Raw genomic sequence first — 20033 nt, 5'->3', positions numbered from 1 at the left:
AGCACAAATAAATCCAGAATAAATAGAATTTAAAGAAGAACAAACATTGTTTCCTCAGATTTATGCATCACCAACTGGTGATATTTTTATAATAGCACATTACCATGCCAAATTTCAATTCACATGTATATATGCAAAGTGAATGCTTAATTCTATTTTTATTTTTTTAACCAATGAACAGAGTATTTGCTGCCACAAATAAAATAAAATCCACAGGCCACCCCAATCTCTCAATCTAGTTACACACTAGCATGGAATCTTCACCGTGTAAGAATGGCTACCAAAGAGAGTTCCAGATGGCATGCAAAAGGCTTATGTTTTATGTATCACTTGCTGCCTGTGAGGAAGAATATTTAAAGCCAAAAATAGACTTTCCGCGAAGCATTAGGAAGAGTGAAATTTGCTCTGAGAATTTAACAAGTTGAAATCAGAGACATGGGCTGCTTCCTTGAAACATTTGTTCCATTAGATAACATTCACACTATCTCACACACACAGCTATTTCACAACACAAAGATCCAGAAAGAAGAAAACATTACAAGCCAGAAATATGAAATAAAACTTAGGTTTTCTTCTGTATGAGGTGCCATAAGATAGTTTGTCTAACATAAGGTAGATAAAGGATGTTTTTACTTCAGAAAACATAAAGTGTATGTAATGGGGAAATTACTCCATTTTAAAATCTATTGAGTGTTTAAAAACCAGCTATTAGGACAGCCAGTAGTATCTAGAGAGGTGGTGTGATATGTTCCAGGTCTGCCGACCTTTAGATGTTGTCTAGTGGTAGAGAGCTTGATCCCATCCATACCAATAGTAACAGCATAATTTCACATGACAGAGTAGGAACGCATTCTACACATACGAAATCAAAGAAAAATGTCATTTTAAGGAAAGTTGTGTGACTGGAGCTGTGTGGAAATAGTAAGTGTGCATGAGCATGACCACGGGCAGACGCAGCATGAGCTGCTGGATCCATCGCTTCTGGACCCCCTCCTCCAGAGCTCATGTCAAGGAAGGTTCTCTCCTTCCCCTCAGCGATGCCTTTCACAGAGGGACAAACTGCCACAGGCGACTCCATTGAAAGTCTGCCCCAAGGTCCCTGAGGGTTATTGATTACAGGCATCTGCCCCTAAGAAGGGAAATCATTTTTATTATTCAACACCAAAAACATATAATCAAGTTTAAAAACAGGAGAGTCAAATCTCAAATAAGAACACAGGATACTTTTAAGGCTCACCATGGCTCTGTGCATTAAGTCCCGCCCATTTGTTCCCACCCTGTTCCTCCTGCCATCCTCACTGCCTGCCACCCCCAAAGGGAGAAAGCAGCAGATGGCACCAGGTCTGACTTCCTTATCTATGAGAGCATCATCAGGGAGTCTCCTCTGTTGCTTTGAAGTCTGAGGTGCTATGACTGGAGGTTCTTCTTATTTCCTCATGATGTTTTTATTGATTCTTGGTGAATTTCACATCATGCACCCAATCCCACTCCTTTCGCAGTCCTTCCATATCCACCATCCACCCTGTAACCTCCCGCAAGAGAAAACAGAAAATGAAAGTTAAAAGACATCTAGCCATGGAAGCTTTAGTGTGTCGTTGTATGTCACATAATAGACCATTTTGTCCCAACAGCTTTACTTGCAAATGTTCACTGCATGACTGAAGATTCTAACTGCATGAAACCAAGTGTCGAGTTGTCAAATAATCTGTGCTTCTCTACATAGTGCATTGAGAGTAACTCTTTGCCGGGAATACTTACCAACCGGATCCAACCAGTTCTCTAGAGAGAGAGAGAGAGAGAGAGAGAGAGAGAGAGAGAGAGAGAGAGAGAGAAATTAAAATGCAATCACCATAAAACTCCATACAACATGTTTCCCAGAGGCATGGAAAGAACCTGATCTTTCCGGAATCCTTATGGTTATCCTTAAGGTTAACTGCGCTGAGAAAACCACCTGCCAAAGGGCAGAGCTGCTCCTAAATCGTTTCAGTTCTCCTGCATTGCACAGCTGATAATCCAGTTCCCCACAGCACTGTCTCCTCTAAGGCACACGCATCATTTACAAACAAAGGCATGATCGGGAGGGTTAGCTGTTGAAGTCATAGCAATCTTATATTTATCACAGTATAAGCATTGGAAGCCTATCTGTGGGCAAATTTGGCCCTTTCTTTAGTTTTAAATTGTATTTTCTCAGCTTCACTAAGATATGATTAGAATACAGATACAGAATGTATGTGTAAATGTGTGATTTACTGTGGTGATTTAATGTATTTGGAAACTGTGAAATGGTAAAAAACAACAACAACAACAAAAGACTAATCAACATTTCTCCCAGCCCATGCTTCCCTTCTAAGGATACACTTAGAACATTTACAATCTACCCCAGATTGCCAAATATATAATACCTCATAATAAAAATTCCTAAAATCGCTTTTAAAACAAGACAGTCCTAATCTTTGACCGAATCCATGTTCTCTGCTTGCCTTTGCTCTTGTGTGCATCCACTGAGTTCTCTTGAGACACAAAAGAACAATGAAGTGCAAATGTAACTGTAGCTCACAGGACTCTTCCCTTCAGAGAACTCTTCCCTGGCTGCTGCTTTAACCCTCCCTGTCTGCATAAGCGTAGCATACATGCATACACACTTAATGCACACTTCCTCAATGGCTGACTCGCACTGACTCTAATGAGTGTGACTCGGAAATCCAGCTGCCGGGACAATACTGAGGAGGTCTGTGTGCAGGGCACTTTACGCAGTGTCAATGGAGACTTTAATTTTTCTCTTATGTTTTGGAGAAACAAGGGAAATATGGCTCCCTCATGAAGCTGCTGTGACTCACGCGAGAGATGGTTTTACCTTCTGCTAATGACTAGGAAGTAACCTGCTGTGCTTACAACTTAAATACAGACGAGAATTCTATTTGGTGCAAAGTTATCACATATTCTTTGGCAGTAATACCAAATTAAAATACTTTTTATTCACAGTTGATATTAATATCAAGTAATACCCACAGCATGGATCTTTTTTTGCTGTTGAGACAGATATCACTATGCTGCCCATGCTGACTTGGAACTCTCAACAAAGACCAGACTGGCCTCGAACTCACTAAAGTCTACCTGCCTCTGCCTCCAAGCACTAGGATTAAAGAGCTGCACCGCCATTCCTAGATACAGCATGGATTTTTTTTCTAAATAAGGTTTTCAAACTAAAACACATAAAAATCTGTGTATTAAATACTGAAACCTGAAGAAAATAGTCACTAAGTGATTTCTTTCTATTAGGTAAATAACCGGATGAGTGCTGGTCTCCCTTCATCAGATCTGCTTCTCTCTATCTTTCTCTTAGTGACTCGAGCACTAAGAACGAGGCATTGACCTTTGAGGAAGTTCTCAGAATGATAGAGGAGACAGTGGCATGGGACTGCAGATGCTCACAGTGGAGGCTGCTGTAGAGCCTTCCTTAACCTGACTGTGTTTCTTTCCAATGTTCTATCTCCATTTATCTAGGGGTTAAGGAGGAAAAACCCTTCAGTGCTCACAATAAGGCTTGGTGATAAAATCTTGACACACAAGAAAAATAGAGTGCTTCTAAGATTTCTTTAAATCATAGTGCATCTTGGCCGCCGTGGACTTTAACGTCTTTCACTGGGGGAGTTTTAAAGGACAACTCCCCTTGCCCCCAGCCTCATACAAGTTTTTCATTAAACATTGCCAGAGCTGCAAAAAGTCAAGACAAATCTGAGTTTCCCAAGTGATATAATTTACCGCTACTGCAATGTGGATCGGAACCCACCCACAGCAGCCCGTTCATTTCCCTAGTGGCTATTACTAGAGCCAAGAATCCACTAAATTGACATTGAAGGCTTCAGATAATTTTGCAACACCCAGTAATGGGATATACTGCTTTGACTCTCTTAAAAGTCCCTTTGCTTGATGTGAGAGTTTTAACCTACAGAGAATACTGGAATGTGTTCACTGGTCAAAATGTGACTCTTTCAAAGCCTCTCTGGCTTTGGGGACCATAATCTCTGTGAGTAGAGATAGATAGGATGAAAGTAGGCTAATTTTACACTAAGCTAATTAACATTACGTCATTCTAGCAGAAATATCTAGAAACATTACCTCATATCAGCGGTTTTCAAAGATACTAAAATAGGCCCTTAAATTTGGGGTTATTTGGTTTCCTTTTTTGGTGATAAATGTTCAGTTACATATTCATCAACAAAATATTTTAATTCTCTCAATTTAAATTAATGTTTCATGTAGAAAGTATTTAAGCAAATTTATACCAGCCTTTTTCTTTGTGTGTGTGGCTTTGTATGGTACATATACCTGTTAGAGTGGTTACTGCACCTGTGCATGTAGGTGTGCATGCACATGTGTGCACATGCATGTGGAGGCCAGCAGTCGATGTCAAGTATCTTTCCTTGATCGATTTCCACACTTGTTTCTGAGACAGCCTCTCCGTGAAGCTGCAGCCCCTCCGTGAAGCTGAGCATCTAGGCTCAGCCTCCTGGCTAAGTCGGCATCCGTCCTGCATCCACAAGGCTCTGTCCCTCACCTCCCAACACCCCTCCACAAGTAAGAGCTGAGGGTCTAACTAGGGTCCTCTCGCTTGCATAGCAGGTGCTGGAGTTGGTGGAGCAGCCTCAAGCCCTGTCTCCTTTATTTTAAAATACAACGGGGAGTTTCTAAATCCTCTTAAATAAGTGACCGCGCCTGTATCTCAACAGTAACAGACCTTACCTGCCCCAAACAAAGCTGTGGATTGGATCCCCAATGCCACAAACACCGTATATGGTGGCACATGCCCATCCTGGCATTTGAAAGACAGAAGCAGGGGGATAAAAGGCTCCACATTGCCATTGGCTACAAAGCCAGTTCAAGGGATGCTTCAGATGCATGAGGCCGTGCCTTAAAAAATAAATAATAAACAAATAATAAATAATGAGTTCTTAGATGAAGTGGCACATACAAGTGAAGAGTAAATAAATTGACCTTAAATAATATGAAGAGTGGACCACTGTGCAAAGTGCTCATGCATACACAGCATGTCAGAGTGTAGTTAAAATAAGCAGTGGGAGTCAAAATATGCAAAATGTAAACATTTTAAAGAGTCAGAAAATGACTGCCACGTAGCTGATTCCTACCTATGAGAAGACCTGAGTGTGAGGACGGGAACAGGCTGGTAAGGCAGGTGCATGGCCTTTCTTCGTCCTTGGGGCTGTTAGGCTCTGATCTTTCCAGAACCAGCTAGCAAAGGCAGTGCTTGTCACGTTGTCTGCTGTCCTGAGTGCACACACCTTTAATCCTGGAACTCTGGAGGCAGAGGCAGGTGGAGCTCTGAGACAAGCTTGATCTTCATAACGATTTCAGGCCAGCCAGCTTTACATAGTGAGACCTCCCCTCAAAGAGGTGAGAAAAATAGTAAAATAAAATATCTTTGGAACAAGCTACAAATACTATGGGAAAACAGGGTTCCTAGTTAAACACTAAAACTTCTTTTGCCAGGAAATGACAGAGTCCTTCTTTTTGAAAAACAGTGTTTATCACTGTTTACACTAACTGTAAATCTTGGTCAAAGAATTTTTTTCTTTCATTAGAAGAAACCAGGACATCCATTTGCTATAAAACCATGTGCAAGAGACCTTGATTTTGTATTCTGTAGTCCCTTGTTTTGTCCTCCATCCCCAGAGACCTTCCTAAAGAAGTGCAGGTTGACTCCACAGGGGCTGTTTAGGACTGGTCAGGAAACTCTCCTGCAGGAGGAACAGCCAGGAAATAGGCAGGCTGATCCCAGGTTGGCCCCAGGCTGACTCAGGATACTCTCCAGCCAGTCTAGAGCCAAGGCCAGCCAGCCCTCTGTGGGACTGTCAGCAAGGACAAAGTAAAGATCAGGAACTTCAGGTTCTGGTCTCTGACTCTCCCTAACTCAAAGTTCAGTTTCCTTTCTGGATCTCACTTCAAACCCTTAAAGATAAGAGCAAATCACACTTTCCTCTCTGTCTATACTTGTGATAGAGGAAAAGGTTGTTATCAAGCTCTTTGAGCTGTTATTAGATGACCCGATAGTTATTATGGTTTTGTGAACTGAATTCTTACATGGCAAGTCGCCATTAAACATAAAATGCTGGCCACCCATGTACTGAAGCTGGTGGCATCTGTATGTTCCATAGTCATTGCAAAATAATTTATCAATAAAATGGTAGTTACAGGGTAGGGAATGAATACCAGTGTACCAGAATACAAACAAGGATCCCAAACAGCAAAAGCAAATGAACATTATCCTCATTTGTTGTTGAAAATATTTAATCTCAACAGTGGATATGTATAGACATATGTGTGGGAGATATATATATAAGATATATATATGTGTATATATATATATATATATATATATATATATATATCCTCTGAAAACACCCCTGAGTGTTAAAGTTACAGGTGTAAGAGCATTTAAGAGGAAATATTTTGTTTGCTAAGAATAATATTTTAAAGGAGATAGTCTCTACTAAAGTAGTATGTTCACATGTGACATTTCCAGAACATTCTGTACTGTCCTTCACACATTAGCGGGAAGTGAAACACATATTACTCCTTTTCATGTTGAATATTAGCTAAAAGTAAGAACTAAGATACATTTTTGCCCAGGATGACTAACCAGAAGGAATTTCTACAAGGCTGCCAATTTCAAATTAAATAACAACAAAATGAGATATATGAAATGTCATATTAATGGTTACTCCCACATAAGCCAAATGAAGTGGAAAATTGAAAATTTTTAAGCCATTTACATCTAATTGTTTGGGTCTTTAAAAATAATGGAGTATAACATCATGAATAATGTATATTATTTTCTACTTAAAGCAAGACACATACACAGTCAAGACTTTATATTTGAAAGCTTGAGGAAAGCTCAGAGTCTGTGGCGTATATGTAGATGAATGGGAGACACCTTCACGTGCTCATGTTCTGTTTTCTAAAGTAAACTAATCTCCATGATGATTTAATCTAAAATAAAATCTTAATTGATTATTAAATCCATATATTCTTTTGAGAAATGGTTCCTGAAGTTTCAACTGTTTCTGTATCAGAATTTATTATCCAGAGACAATTCACAAATCAAAAAGTATATTTTCTTTCTGCAAAAACATCCATCGTCCCTCTGATTTGGCATCCGTAGATTCGATCACAAATTTAAAATATCCAAAAAGTCTTTATATTAAACATGTGCACACTTACTTCATATGGATATTCCCTGGACAGTGGCACATAACAAATATTAACTAATATATTGTAATTGTTAAACATGTAATAATTGAGACATGGTTTCAAGTATATAAAAACACACATACACATAAGTAACAGCATATATGTACATATATGCATGCAATAATGATTAGTGAAAAAGATGCATTTGAAAGATATCAAGGCCAGTTATGTGGGAGGGATTGCAGGGAAGAGAAGGAATAGAGAAATGTCATCCTATTATGAACTCAAAAACAAGGTAACCTTTAGAACTTACCCAGGAGGAAGACGTGCAAATAAATGAAGCTTAACACAGGTAATTGGCAAACACTACACCCTTTCTTCAAGGAATTTGAGAATCCATAGATTCTGATGTCTGCAGAAGGTTTGAAAGCTTGTCCCCCATGCATACTAAGGGATGACTATATTTGTAGCTGTGTAATCAATGGCTCGTGTGGGAGAAGTAAGGGAGGAAATGCCAAAGACCAACAGTTTATGAGTTTTACTTTATTAGTTTCTTGTTGGAAACCTGTGGACAGCAAAATTAGAGCAAATCACATAACAATTTGCTGGAAAGGTGACTGGGAGTGAAAGTGGGTGGTGAAGTTCTTGCCTTGCATGCACAAAATTGGTTCATCTCCAGCAGCACGGGGTGAGGGGTGGAGAGAGAGAGAGAGAGAGAGAGAGAGAGAGAGAGAGAGAGAGAGAGAGAGAGAGAGAGAGCACACTGGGGAAACAAGGAGGTGAAACAGCATTAAAGCATCAACCAGCATTGTAGGATGAGAGTCAGACAGACCTATATGAAAACTAAGTATCACACTCTAGAAACCATCAAAAAAGTGTAGAGCATATCCCACATCTCTGAGCCTCTTCTTTCCCTATAAACTTGGACCTTTCTCAGCACTGTTGAGATGTTAAACAGGAAGATGTCTACTAATGCCTTACCTCATTGTTTGTGCTCAACAGAGAGCAGCTAGCACCATTATTCACAGTTTATTGTGGCCATTTGGAAAAAATGAAAAAAAAAGTTCAATTAGTGTTTATACATCATTAGGTTAAGAGACTATTACTATATAATTATTATACTCTGTGTGGGCTGAATTTTAAATGAACTCACTAGACAAATGCACATACTTGTAAACATTAGTATTTAATAGCAAAGTCAACCAACCCACCGCTGTAAAGGAACATAAGAAATTACCTATTAACTCCCACATTCTTACAAAGATGTATTCAATTCTACCTGGTCTTGGGATATAGTAAAAATATTAACATACATTGATGGCAAAATGCAAGAAAAGACATGATTGTCAGTGGATATAATACCACAGAAAATAAGCACATTTCTCATGATACTTCATATTCTCTGGGAAGTCCTTTGTTGCTACTTTAAAAACCATTCAAATTATTTGTATTCTAGTACATCAACCCACACCTAATTCTCCAATTAATCCCACCCTAGGAGCCTCAGCTTGGTTACATTTTACATAGAAAGTCTCCTTTTTAAAGCCCTATTTAGAAAGGCCTTTTACCTTTCCTTCTGGGTTATTGGAAACATTTGACCCAAACCCAGTTATTTTCTAGCAATTCTTTCATAAATTTTTGTGTACTTTCTTTGTTGCCTTTGTACTACACACTTCCTAAGCCATGCCACACCCCATCACCTCCTGAACTTCCAGTATCTGCTTCTTGATGTCTTCTTCACAAAAGAACAATAAGGAAGTATTGGCAGGGACAGTCCTAGAGAAATGACTTACTACGTAAAAGTGTTTGTTGTGCAAGTTCAAGGACCTGAGTTCAAATCCCCATAGTCCCTAGTAGCATACATCTATAATCCCAGTTCTCCTGTGGAGCAATAGGAGATTGACAGGAGTCTCACAGAAACTCAGTCCGGCTCTCCTGGCATCATCAGTGGGAAAATAACTAAGAAATCCTGTCTCAAACAAGCTGGAAGATGAGGACCAACACAAGAGACTGTCTTCTGACCTCCATGTCTGCATCTTGATATGCAAACTGGCATTCACACAAAACAAGAACACAAGAGAGGAAGGAAGGAAGGAAGGAAGGAAGGAAGGAAGGAAGGAAGGAAGGAAGGAAGGGAGGGAGGGAGGGAGGGAGGGAGGGAGGGAGGGAGGGAGGAAGGGAGGGAGGAAAGAAGGGAGGGAGGAAAGTGAGGGAGGGAGAAAAGTAAGAGTGGGGAAAGAAGGGAGGGAGAGAGGGGGAGTTACAAAATAACTTCATTCAGTGTATTTAGTGGCTCCCTACTCCTAAGTTGATAATGAAGACTAACCTGGGAGGTTTGTAACACTGTAAAGGGCCCTTACCAATGGGCATAAACTGGAGTTGTGGAGGCAAACCAGGACATATGGCCAACAGATACATTGTCACCCTACACACTTCTCTAACTCTTTCCCAGGGGCTGAAGTTGGCTTAGTGATTAAGAATGCTCACTGATCTTTTCAGGACCCACATCAGGGGGCTCACAGCTATCTAGAACTCCAGGGGATCTGATACCTCTGGCCTCCTCAGCCACCAGCACTCACATGTACATGCCTACGAGAGGATGCACATTCTATACATAATTTAAAATAATTATTTTAAAATCTGCCACAGAAGATTCCTAAAGATAACCTGAAGACTCAATTCCCAGGCTTAAATGTACCTGCTTATTCATGATATTTTGGTGCTCTGACACAGTACTATAATGTTCTTCACATAAGCAAAATTCATGAAGGGAGCAAAAGTCCAAATATCTGAACCAAAGTCTATAAGCAAAATTAACACCTGGAAGACCTACTCTCAGAAGTCTTAAGGCCTGATTGAGTCTACCTACAAAAAGACCGACCCTAGAGTTCAGAGAATGCCATTCAAAGTGCAAGAGGAGAGAGTATGTCAGTTCTCACATAGTCCTACACATAAATGTTTCCATGTTGTCTCTTTAGAAGCAATTCCCACATTGACAAAAAGAAACACATCCTCTCTGCTTTGTTCTCTTAAACACTACAGTCATTTTTCAGCAGGAAGGGGAGATGGTTGAGATCAGGTGTCGCAGGTTGGCCCCAAACACATGGCAATCCTCCTGCATCAGGCACCTGAGAGCTAAGATATGGGCATGAGCAAGCACAGCTGATTAGCACATTCAACCTTTGCAGACCATGGTCATTGTTTCTGGTCACCTATGGAATCCAAGACACACACTGAAAGTGGAATTTCAGGAAAACATACGGTGCACACACTGGGTGATGCCTTGTTTGAACCTGAACTGAGTGGCCTGAGTTTTTAATGTCCAAAGTGTGGCAATCCCATGATTCCCCCCGCTGTCACAGGCCATTGGTCTTTCAGAGCTTCTCTAAATCATGTCTCTAAACCATGTGATGCTTCCTGTTTCCGCCTGTCTTAGTCTGCTTGCTATCCACACCCTGCCTCCCTGACTGAGAAACAACAATGTTCTCTTGTATTTGTGTACTTCTATAATACCTCACAGAAACACCATGTACTTGTAATGGAGTTGAGACAACTACGGTTTATTGAGCAACCACTTTATGTTCTCTCCAGAACTATTCTGCAAATTATTTCATTTGATGAGCAAACTATTCTGCAAATTATTTCATTCGATGAGCAAGATATAGTGCCCTCAAAGAATGCATAGTTTAATAATTATATATATATATATATATATATATAGAGAGAGAGAGAGAGAGAGAGAGAGAGAGTTTCAAAGACTCCAAGCAGTATGTAGGTGAGCTAGCGTAAACCCACTGAGATCAATAAGAAACAGTGTAAGAGAGGGGGTACTTAGGAGAGGGGATATGAATTAAGACTAACTTTAGAGAGAATGTAAGTGAGCAAATAGAATTTGCAGGTACCTGGTAGAAAATGAGGCACAATCACTGTAGAATGGGGGCCTTCAATACAAGTGTATATTTACTACAAGGAGACAGTCAGAATTCACCTGGTGTTTGCAGCTTGTTCTTTGGAGTTCCCTGGGATTCAAAGAACCTGCATCAGCAATCAACACAATGGCTGCCCACCAGCCAGAGTCCTTGATAAAATGAGTACTGAAACCGGCTATGTTGGAACATGTCTTTAATCCCAGCATATGGAGGCCAGGGCATGTGGATCTACACGATCCAGGCCAGCATACTCTACACAGTGAGTTACAAGCTATCCAAAGCTACATGGTGAGACCTAGCCTTAAAAAATATTAGTGTACTGGAAAGTAGGGATACCATTAAAGAAATCACACACAGAGCTCAACTACTTTCCCCCCCAGATCAACTACTTCAGCATAGAACTGATATTTCTTCCAGGTGGTGTTTTATCTTTGACTGATTTAACAGATTATGTCATAAAATTCTGAGGACTAGAGTCTGTGAGCTGGGTGGCACATGTTGGGACTCTGATAGGGGTTGTCTTCCAAGGATCAGACAATGTTGGGTTGTTTTCTGTTTGTTCATTTGTTTGTTTGTTTTGTTTTGTATTTTCACAGTGGAAAGAGATGAACCCAGTTCTCTCACTCCTTACAAGGACACTAGACCCACTCATGAAGACTTGGATTTTATTCCCTGATACCCGAAGGCTTCATGCCTAAATATCACCAAATTAAGAGTAAAAGTTCCCCTCTGAGTTTTGGGACAGAGGATAAAAAATGTTCTGTTATTAGCATAAGTCACTGCTCAGCCTCAGGCAATCTGCATGCCCTTCCCTTCGCTAGCTGGGAAACCTTACTGAAAATTATTAAAGTCCACTACCAAGTCACGAGTGACAGATATGAAGAGAGGTCAGCAGAAATCTATGTTCTCCTTCCTATAGCTGGAACTTTGTTTCTTTATGAGTTATGAGATCTTATCCTTGTGTGTTTAGACTACTTCTTAGTAAACTTTTAATCTACAATGTTTGTATGGTGTGTAGTCATCCTTCAGTGTGCAGGGAAATTGCTTCCATGGTCTCCTGGGAATATGAAATTTGCATATGTTCAAGTCCCATATTTTAAAGGATATGTAGTATTTGCTTATAACCTATGTATGCCCTGTCCTATACCGGAAGTCACCTATTGATTACCCAAGACAATGCAAACCATGTAAATGCCCATTATACTATATCTTTAAGAAATAAGAAAAATTTTGCAAAAAAAGCAATTTTGAATAATACTGGTCTAATATTGATTCCATGGAGGATATGTGCCATTGCAGAAGTCATTTTTATTTCAAATATGTTTGATCTGGGGTTTGTTGGATTCATGGACTTAGAACCTGAAGATGTGGAGAGGTAGCTGTGTATATCATTTAACAAAATGTGTGGGGTATCATACTGTACTTGCTTACCAAAAAAGTTAACAGTCCTAACACTCAAAGCCTTCTTGTATTGTTGTCAGTTTGTGGAATTCGATGTATTAAGCCATCAAATACACTATTTTCTGACAGAAATTATGATCCACACTGAAAATATATGTGAAAACTTTCTTAGCTACATGTAAGTTACTAGTCCAGTAAAGAAACAAGGCAAAGGAAAAAGGTTTGGCCTTCTAAAATTGGAAAATTAATAAAATTTCTCAGAACGAGCATTTGTCAAAAATGTCTGTGGCCCAGAAAAGACACTGTGCTTTTCATTTTTGGGGAAATAAGCAAACATTTCTTCAGCAGATCATCTAGACGTGCTAAGCTGATCTGTGTGAAATTGGCAATACTGATCTTTGCCACTGGACTGGATGGAACGACCCTTGGCACCTTTGATATAGATTGTCTTTTTTACCCAGAGCCCTCATCTTCGTCATCAGTCTATGTGACTTTTGCCTCTGTGAGACTCGGTTTCCTTGCTTCTAAAATTAGTAATTGAGTAGGTTTTCCCTGGGTTTTAAAATCTCTTAGAAACGTCTTGGTTCAGCATTCCTTGTCAACCTCTTGACATTATGGCAAGTCACCTGCAAAAGTCAGCCTTGGGGAACACACAGTTGAGTTATAAGAAAAGATATAAATCTCATGCAGTTTTAAATACATTTACAATTTTGTGCTGGGCCACATTCATAGTTACCCTGCTAACCAACAACAACAAAAAAAAAAATCTGTCAATAATGTCCAAATTCGTCTTCTAGGAATTTCCTCTTTTCCCAAGGTCTAAACACTGTCCCCTGGGTTACAGTGATGATTCAGATCCTGCCAACACACAGGTGTTACATTTCTAGGCCATAGATGTGTTTCCTTATCACAAATTACTATATAACATACTCATCACTTTCTTCAATTTTCTTTAATTAATCCCACTAATTAAATGGCCAACAAACGTGAAAGTGTCCCACCCTCTCTTCCCAATCCTATGGTCTGGAGACACTTGTCCTGGTGACAGCCGTGAGATGCTCACCAGGTCTGCCTGGGCAGGCATATTAGAAGAGGAAAGGGAACATGCAGAAAAGAGGAGGAGGAAAGGGTTGGAACCAGCACAGTCCGATCTGCAGCTTCTCTGTGAGGCTGGTTACTCACGCTATGTGTCAGAGAGAGGGAGATCCCGATTAGCTCTCCAGTCTTAGAGCAGTGTGTGTGGGAAGACGACAAGATAGGAAAATGCACTGGGGATTAAGGGAAAACAGCAACAAAGTTCCCTAGAGGGGACAGCTGCTTAACAACCCTCCTGATGAGCTCTGCAACTATCCCCAAATGAATGGTGGTGATGCATGGCGTACCCCTGAGAATCTTAACTTATGCGCAGACGACTCACAGGAACAGTAATTACAATGCGCATGCGCCTGCTTCTGCAACTATTGTCTGTATCCTTTTTCACTGTTTTCCCCTTCCTTCCTGCTGGATCTCAGGGCCTTTTCTCTTTAATTTAACTCACGTTCACTTTACCTATCCTATGCCGTTCTCTTCCCCCTGTAGGCATGAATATATGCACCAGAGTTGTTTACTTCTCTCATTCATTGGGAAAGCAAGCCAAGAAGCCAGCCTTCTCCTGAAGGCTATAATTATTGTTCGAATTAGCATAGGCATTAAAGAGGAAATTCTGAAAACGAAGCACCCTAATTTTGAATCTTCCCTTTCAGCCTACAAGGAAAAAATGAAGGAGCTGTCTATGCTGTCACTGATCTGCTCCTGCTTCTACCCGGAGCCTCGCAACATCAACATCTACACCTACGATGGTGAGTCAGCACAGAGACCGTCGGCTGCATAATCTGCAGAAATTGGATTTATGTGCTTTCCTCTCAGAGCCCCTAATGTAACTAGATCAGTGTTCTCTAGATCTCAGTGCTGGTAGGCTGTGTCCAGCCATTAGGTCTTACTGATCGCCTATTGTTCCTAACAGTTTGAGGTCGGTGCTAACAGCAGCACATTAATGTCTTGTGAGAACCATGCTGGCTTGTTATCAGCATCCTCATCCGAAGGCCACAATCCATAGGCTGTCTAAGGTTTTTCTTTTCAAATGATGAGACACACTGAACTATTACACTAGATTCTAATTTGCATGAAATTATTTTTCTACCTAGAGCACTCAAGGAAGGGAAAATCGCCTATCGCTATTTGTCTTGGTACATTTTGTGTACCACATTTGTCCCACATTTTGTGGGTATATATAAGCAAGCTAATAATAATCAAATTCATAAATAAAATTGGCTTATGACTGAGGTCACGAGCAAAGAGGGATTAAGAAGACAATAACAATACTGCCCATGATGGTTCAGACTTAAAATTCCAGCACTCGGAAGACTGCAAGTTCAAGGTTAACCGAGAGAACTTAAGACCTTGTTGAAGAGAGCTAACACTCTGCAGTTGGCACAGTAGATTTTATTTGCTGTTTTTGTTTTGTTTGCTGTTCTTTTTGTTGTTGCTGTTTTGTTTTGTTTTTAAGACAGGGTCTCTCTATAAAGTCCTGAAGCTCACTGTATATAACAGGCTGGCCTCAAATTCAAGAGAACCTCAGGCCTTTGCCTCCCAAGTGCTAGGATTAAGGCACCACTGTGCCAGGCTGCCAGCTGACTTTACTGAAATGCTGGGTTTTAGGTTTGCTTTATCCCAATTGTGGTAACTAGGTGAATTTGGTTTGGTTTCTGGATCTTCCCTTGTGTCTGGGGCCTCAAGCAAGAGGATACATAGGCTCCTAGAACATCATGTACCCTTTTCTCCTAGTGATGTTGTAGAGAGAGTAGTACATGTCTTAGCCTGATGCCTAAGAGGTGCCCAGTTATTCCTCTGTCCTTATTCATATCAACTTCACCTAATTCAGTCAATATAATCAAAATAGAGCCACTATCTGTACCAACCCTACCTGAGGCATTTTAATGCATGATAGGCTCAGTTATTCTGCCTTCCCATATAGGTAAAGAACCTGTAAAAGGCAGTAAAGAGCAAGCTCCTAACCTTAAGTGCCTTAAAGTCTGCTTGAGAACTCACATCCACTCTTCCTCCAGCTCTGTCCTCATGGACACCATAGCTATGTGTACAGGTAACCAATCTTTCTGCAACCAAACTTCCACTGCAATGCACGCCCACTTCCTGGAAGCCAGCGAATCAACCACATAGCTCCTCACTGTCTGTCAGATGTTGCTGTTAGCAGGAGTCCGGCTGTTTCTTAAGAGACTCTAAAATCTGCTGTCACAAGACCCACTGATGAATTCACCATGGTCCTTGCCTTCCTGGGACTCAGAGCTCTGTAGATGAGTCTTAAACCGCAAATGATCCCCAGGGAGAACACCAAATGCCTAGGACAGGAAGGATGGAATGGCTTCTGATGCTTTGGGACTAAGGGGCAGAAAAGCAAATCCGTGTGAGATGTTTGAAGAGACAACTCCATATCACTCATCCACCACGTCTAAAAACTCAGTAGAATGTGTCTACAGATTTCAAAGTGTTCATTTGGCATTGTATTTCTGTCTGAACAGTAATTATCTAAGCAATGTAGGAACAATGAAATGGGCTCTTTCTGGAGCTCAAATAAAAGAACATCGCCATGTATTCCGGTAAGAGATTTGGCCACTGCACATTTGGGAATCCCCTGGGGATCTTGGAACCACCCTGGAGGGTACCAGGAGACACCTATACTATATAAGGGACATGAGCAGTGACTTAATCCCAAGAAGTTTCTGGTTGCAACAAAGATCAGAGGGCTATAGCATGAGGCTCAAACCAAAGCACTCAGCTATAACTGAAGACTGACCAATGGAGTTTTAAAGAATTCAGTGCCTTTTCCTACATATGAGCCATGAAGTTATAAATGACCTTGAAGTTACTACCTACCTATTACTTTTTATTTTATAAATTATTTTAGATTACAAATGATAGCACAGGATTAAAATATGAAAGTCTGACAATCAGCTTATTAATGATACTATTATATATGATTAAAATGTGAAGGTCTGGTGATCTACTTGTTAGGACATAAGCCAATGATAACCATAGCTAACGATTTTCTGGGTTTTGTTTAATTGACAATTAGAGTGGAATGTGTCTACAAAATGCATGTTGAAATACAATATGCATTGATAATGGCTAAGTCAAGTTAGCTAACACACGCTTACCCCATTTGTTGTCCTGTATTGGTGGCAAGAGTCCAATCAGAGAAAGTAGATTAAAAATGCTTCGACTACTAATAAAAATGGAGTTTTAGTTTACATTTTAAAAAAAACTGTCATTTGGAAGAAAGGATGGAACTGAAGATCATTTTACTAGCAAGGTAAATCCAATTCAGAGACACATATATCTCATCTTCTCTCACATGTTTTCATATATACTTAAGTGCATAAATATTATATGCATATATGTGATGGGAAAGCAAGAGGAGGAACATTTGGGAAGGAGGAGACTTGGAGGATGGCGCAGAGAAAGACAAGGGAGGGAAGTGGAGTATAAAAGCAAAGCAGTAGCTAGGAAAGTTGGAAAATGTCATAACCACACCCAACACTTTGTACAATGAGTGTATGTTAATAACTTTTTTTTTTGGTTCTTTTTTTTTTTTTTCGGAGCTGGGGACCGAACCCAGGGCCTTGCGCTTCCTAGGCAAGCGCTCTACCACTGAGCTAAATCCCCAACCCCAATAACTTTTAAACAAACATATCATCATGTGTTAAAACTTTTTAACAAACATATCATCAAACAAAAAATCATCAAACATATCATAAAAACATATCATAAAAACATATCATCAAACAAAACAAAACATCAAACAAAATCATCAAACATATCATCAAACCAAACAAACATATCATCATTTGCTAAAAATTTTTAAACAAACATAGCATCACTATAGATCACATTGAACTAGCTGGATGTTTTTGGTCAGTTTGACACAAATCTGGGAAGAAGGAGCCTCAGTTGGAGGTTGACTCCTCCGCATTGGCATGTGCACTTGTCTATAGGCATTCTCTTGACTGATGTGGGAGGCTCCATCCAACTGTGTGTGGTGCTACCCCTGGCCTTGGATTGTATGAGCAAACTGGACAAGGCACAGAAAGGAAGCAGTGTGCCTCCGGGGTCTCTGCTTCAGTTTCAGCCTCCTGGCTTCTGCTGACGTCTGTGCCCTGGCTTCCCTCAGTGACTGACTGTGATGTGGAAGTGGAAGCCAAATACACCCTTTCCTCCCAAGTTGTTTTTTGTCACAGTGACAGAAAGCAAACTAGGAGACTTGCTAACGTATTTTAATTGTCCAGAAGAAATTTTGTACTACCTAAGTCAGCATCTGCCCAGAATCCATCAGCCTTGGGAGCCACACTACACTCTGCACTTACGAGGACGGGAAATCTGTCTTTCTGCCCCTGACTTTCTCTTACTACAATACACTCCAGGTTTATCTACATAGCCAGCCACAAATGACAATTTCCTAATTTTATGAGCATTTATGCAATTGCTGGTCTCCAAGGCATTGAAGCAGTTGAATGGTCCAGCTACCTACCTAATGCTTTCTGCTGTTCCTTCCACAGACATGGAGGTGAAGCAGATCAACAAGCGTGCTTCCGGCCAGGCTTTCGAGCTGATCTTAAAGCCCCCGTCTCCCATCTCGGAAGCTCCACGAACTCTAGCTTCTCCAAAGAAGAAAGACCTGTCTCTGGAGGAGATCCAGAAAAAGCTGGAGGCTGCAGAGGGGCGAAGGAAGGTAACTTTCTCCACAGACTTTTTTGTCCTGGTTCTTCTTGTTGTTCTGGTTTGGTTTGGTTTGGTTTGGTTTGGTTTGGTTTGGTTTGGTTTGGTTTGGTTTGGTTTGGTTTGGCTTGGTTTGGTTTGGTTTGGTTTGGTTTGGTTTGGTTTGGTTTGGTTTGACTTCTTTTGTTCCCTTGAGACAGGGTTCCTCTGTGTAGCATTGGCTGTCGCGGAACTTGCTCTGTAGACCAGGCTGGCCTCAAAATTCACAGAGGTTTTTAAGGCTTCTCCTTCCTTTCTTCCTTCTTTCCCTCTGCTCCCTTCCACTTTTTTACACACACACACACACACACACACACACACACACACACACACACACACATGAGAGAGAGAGAGAGGGAGAGAGAGAGAGAGAGAGAGAGAGAGAGAGAGAGAGAGAGAGAGTCAATCAGAGACAATGATACCTGAATGAACTGCACTATCTGAGCACCTTTAATTTTCCACAGTAGGGGGCTGGAGAGATGGCTCAGTGGTTAAGAGCACCGAGTGCTCTTCCAGAGGTCCTGAGTTCAAATCCCAGCAACCACATGGTGGCTCACAACCAACTGTCATGGGGATCTGATGCCCTCTTCTGGTGTCTGAAGACAGTGACAATGTACCCACATACATGAAATAAATAAATCTTTTTTTAAAAAAAGAAATTTTCTACGGTAGTATACTAAGAAAACTGTGGACATTAAGACTGGAGAGCAGGGGCTGAAGAGCTCAGTAGTTAAGAGCATTTAAATATTTGAAGACTTTGAGAGCAGTAAGAGAAGATATGGTGGCAAATCTATGAATTAAAGATGTTCTGTCTAGAAGTACCTGCCCCAACACGCTGCGTTTCCCTGTCAAGCACCTTTTACATAACCCATCTTTGCACTGCAGTTCCTATTTGCTTTATCATGAGTATTTTAGAGTCATGTGGTCACTACAAGTATCCTGTACACACAGTTCTATTATGTGAATTATATAAATTTTATAATTTTATGATATGAATTATATAAATATGAATTATGTTTATTACATGAGTGAAACTCCTGTTTTAATACTTTTCATGTTGCCTACAAAAAATCTGCCAATATATTAAACACTATAATCTATTAACATTGTTATAAATTTAGATTTAAGATGGAGAAACTGAGCTATCAACCCAGGTAAATGCACAAGATGTAACTTTTTTGCTGCCTCTTGTGGTGTTACTTATACACATAATCAACTGTCTTGTCTAAAGCCCCTCAGTACCTATTGCATCCTGGGCAATTTAAGTTCTCACCGACTAGGCAGAGGTACCTTGTATAAAAAGGGCATGGCGCAGCCCAGGAAGATCTACACATGGACCAAACACACATGCACACGCACACATGCACACGCACACATGCACACGCACACATGCACACACACACACACACACACGCACACACACACAGATACACATACATGTACAAACATGTGCAAACTTGACACGGAGCTTAGAATACAAACCAGTGACTGGTCCAAAATTAAAATTCAAAAAGCAGAGTTTAGCTTCAAGGATTGTACACTGATGGTATTTCCAACTACGGTACTTAATTAACAGAAAATGGCCAAAGAAAAAGGAACACGGAGATAATAAAAATTAACTGGGTGTTAATTTATAAATCTTATAAAACTCCCTGAGGCAACTAATTAATGGTTCTTGTAAAACTC

The 20033-nt window shown here is 40.5% G+C and overlaps 1 protein-coding gene across 1 annotated transcript in view; it reads left to right on the top strand.

The window, feature by feature from the left end:
- Stmn2 (stathmin 2) overlaps window positions 1-20033 on the top strand; it is a 47386-nt gene that overhangs the window by 14061 nt on the left and 13292 nt on the right. The window contains 2 exon segments of the mRNA NM_053440.2: window positions 14282-14377; window positions 18149-18321. Coding sequence (NP_445892.1) covers window positions 14282-14377; window positions 18149-18321 — 269 coding nt within the window.

Source organism: Rattus norvegicus, chromosome 2 (genome assembly GCF_021556685.1).
Source record: "Rattus norvegicus strain SHRSP/BbbUtx chromosome 2, alternate assembly SHRSP_T2T, whole genome shotgun sequence".
Lineage (NCBI taxonomy): Eukaryota > Metazoa > Chordata > Mammalia > Rodentia > Muridae > Rattus > Rattus norvegicus.
Note: the sequence above shows the minus strand (reverse complement) of the source record. Positions and strands in the feature narration are given on the sequence as shown.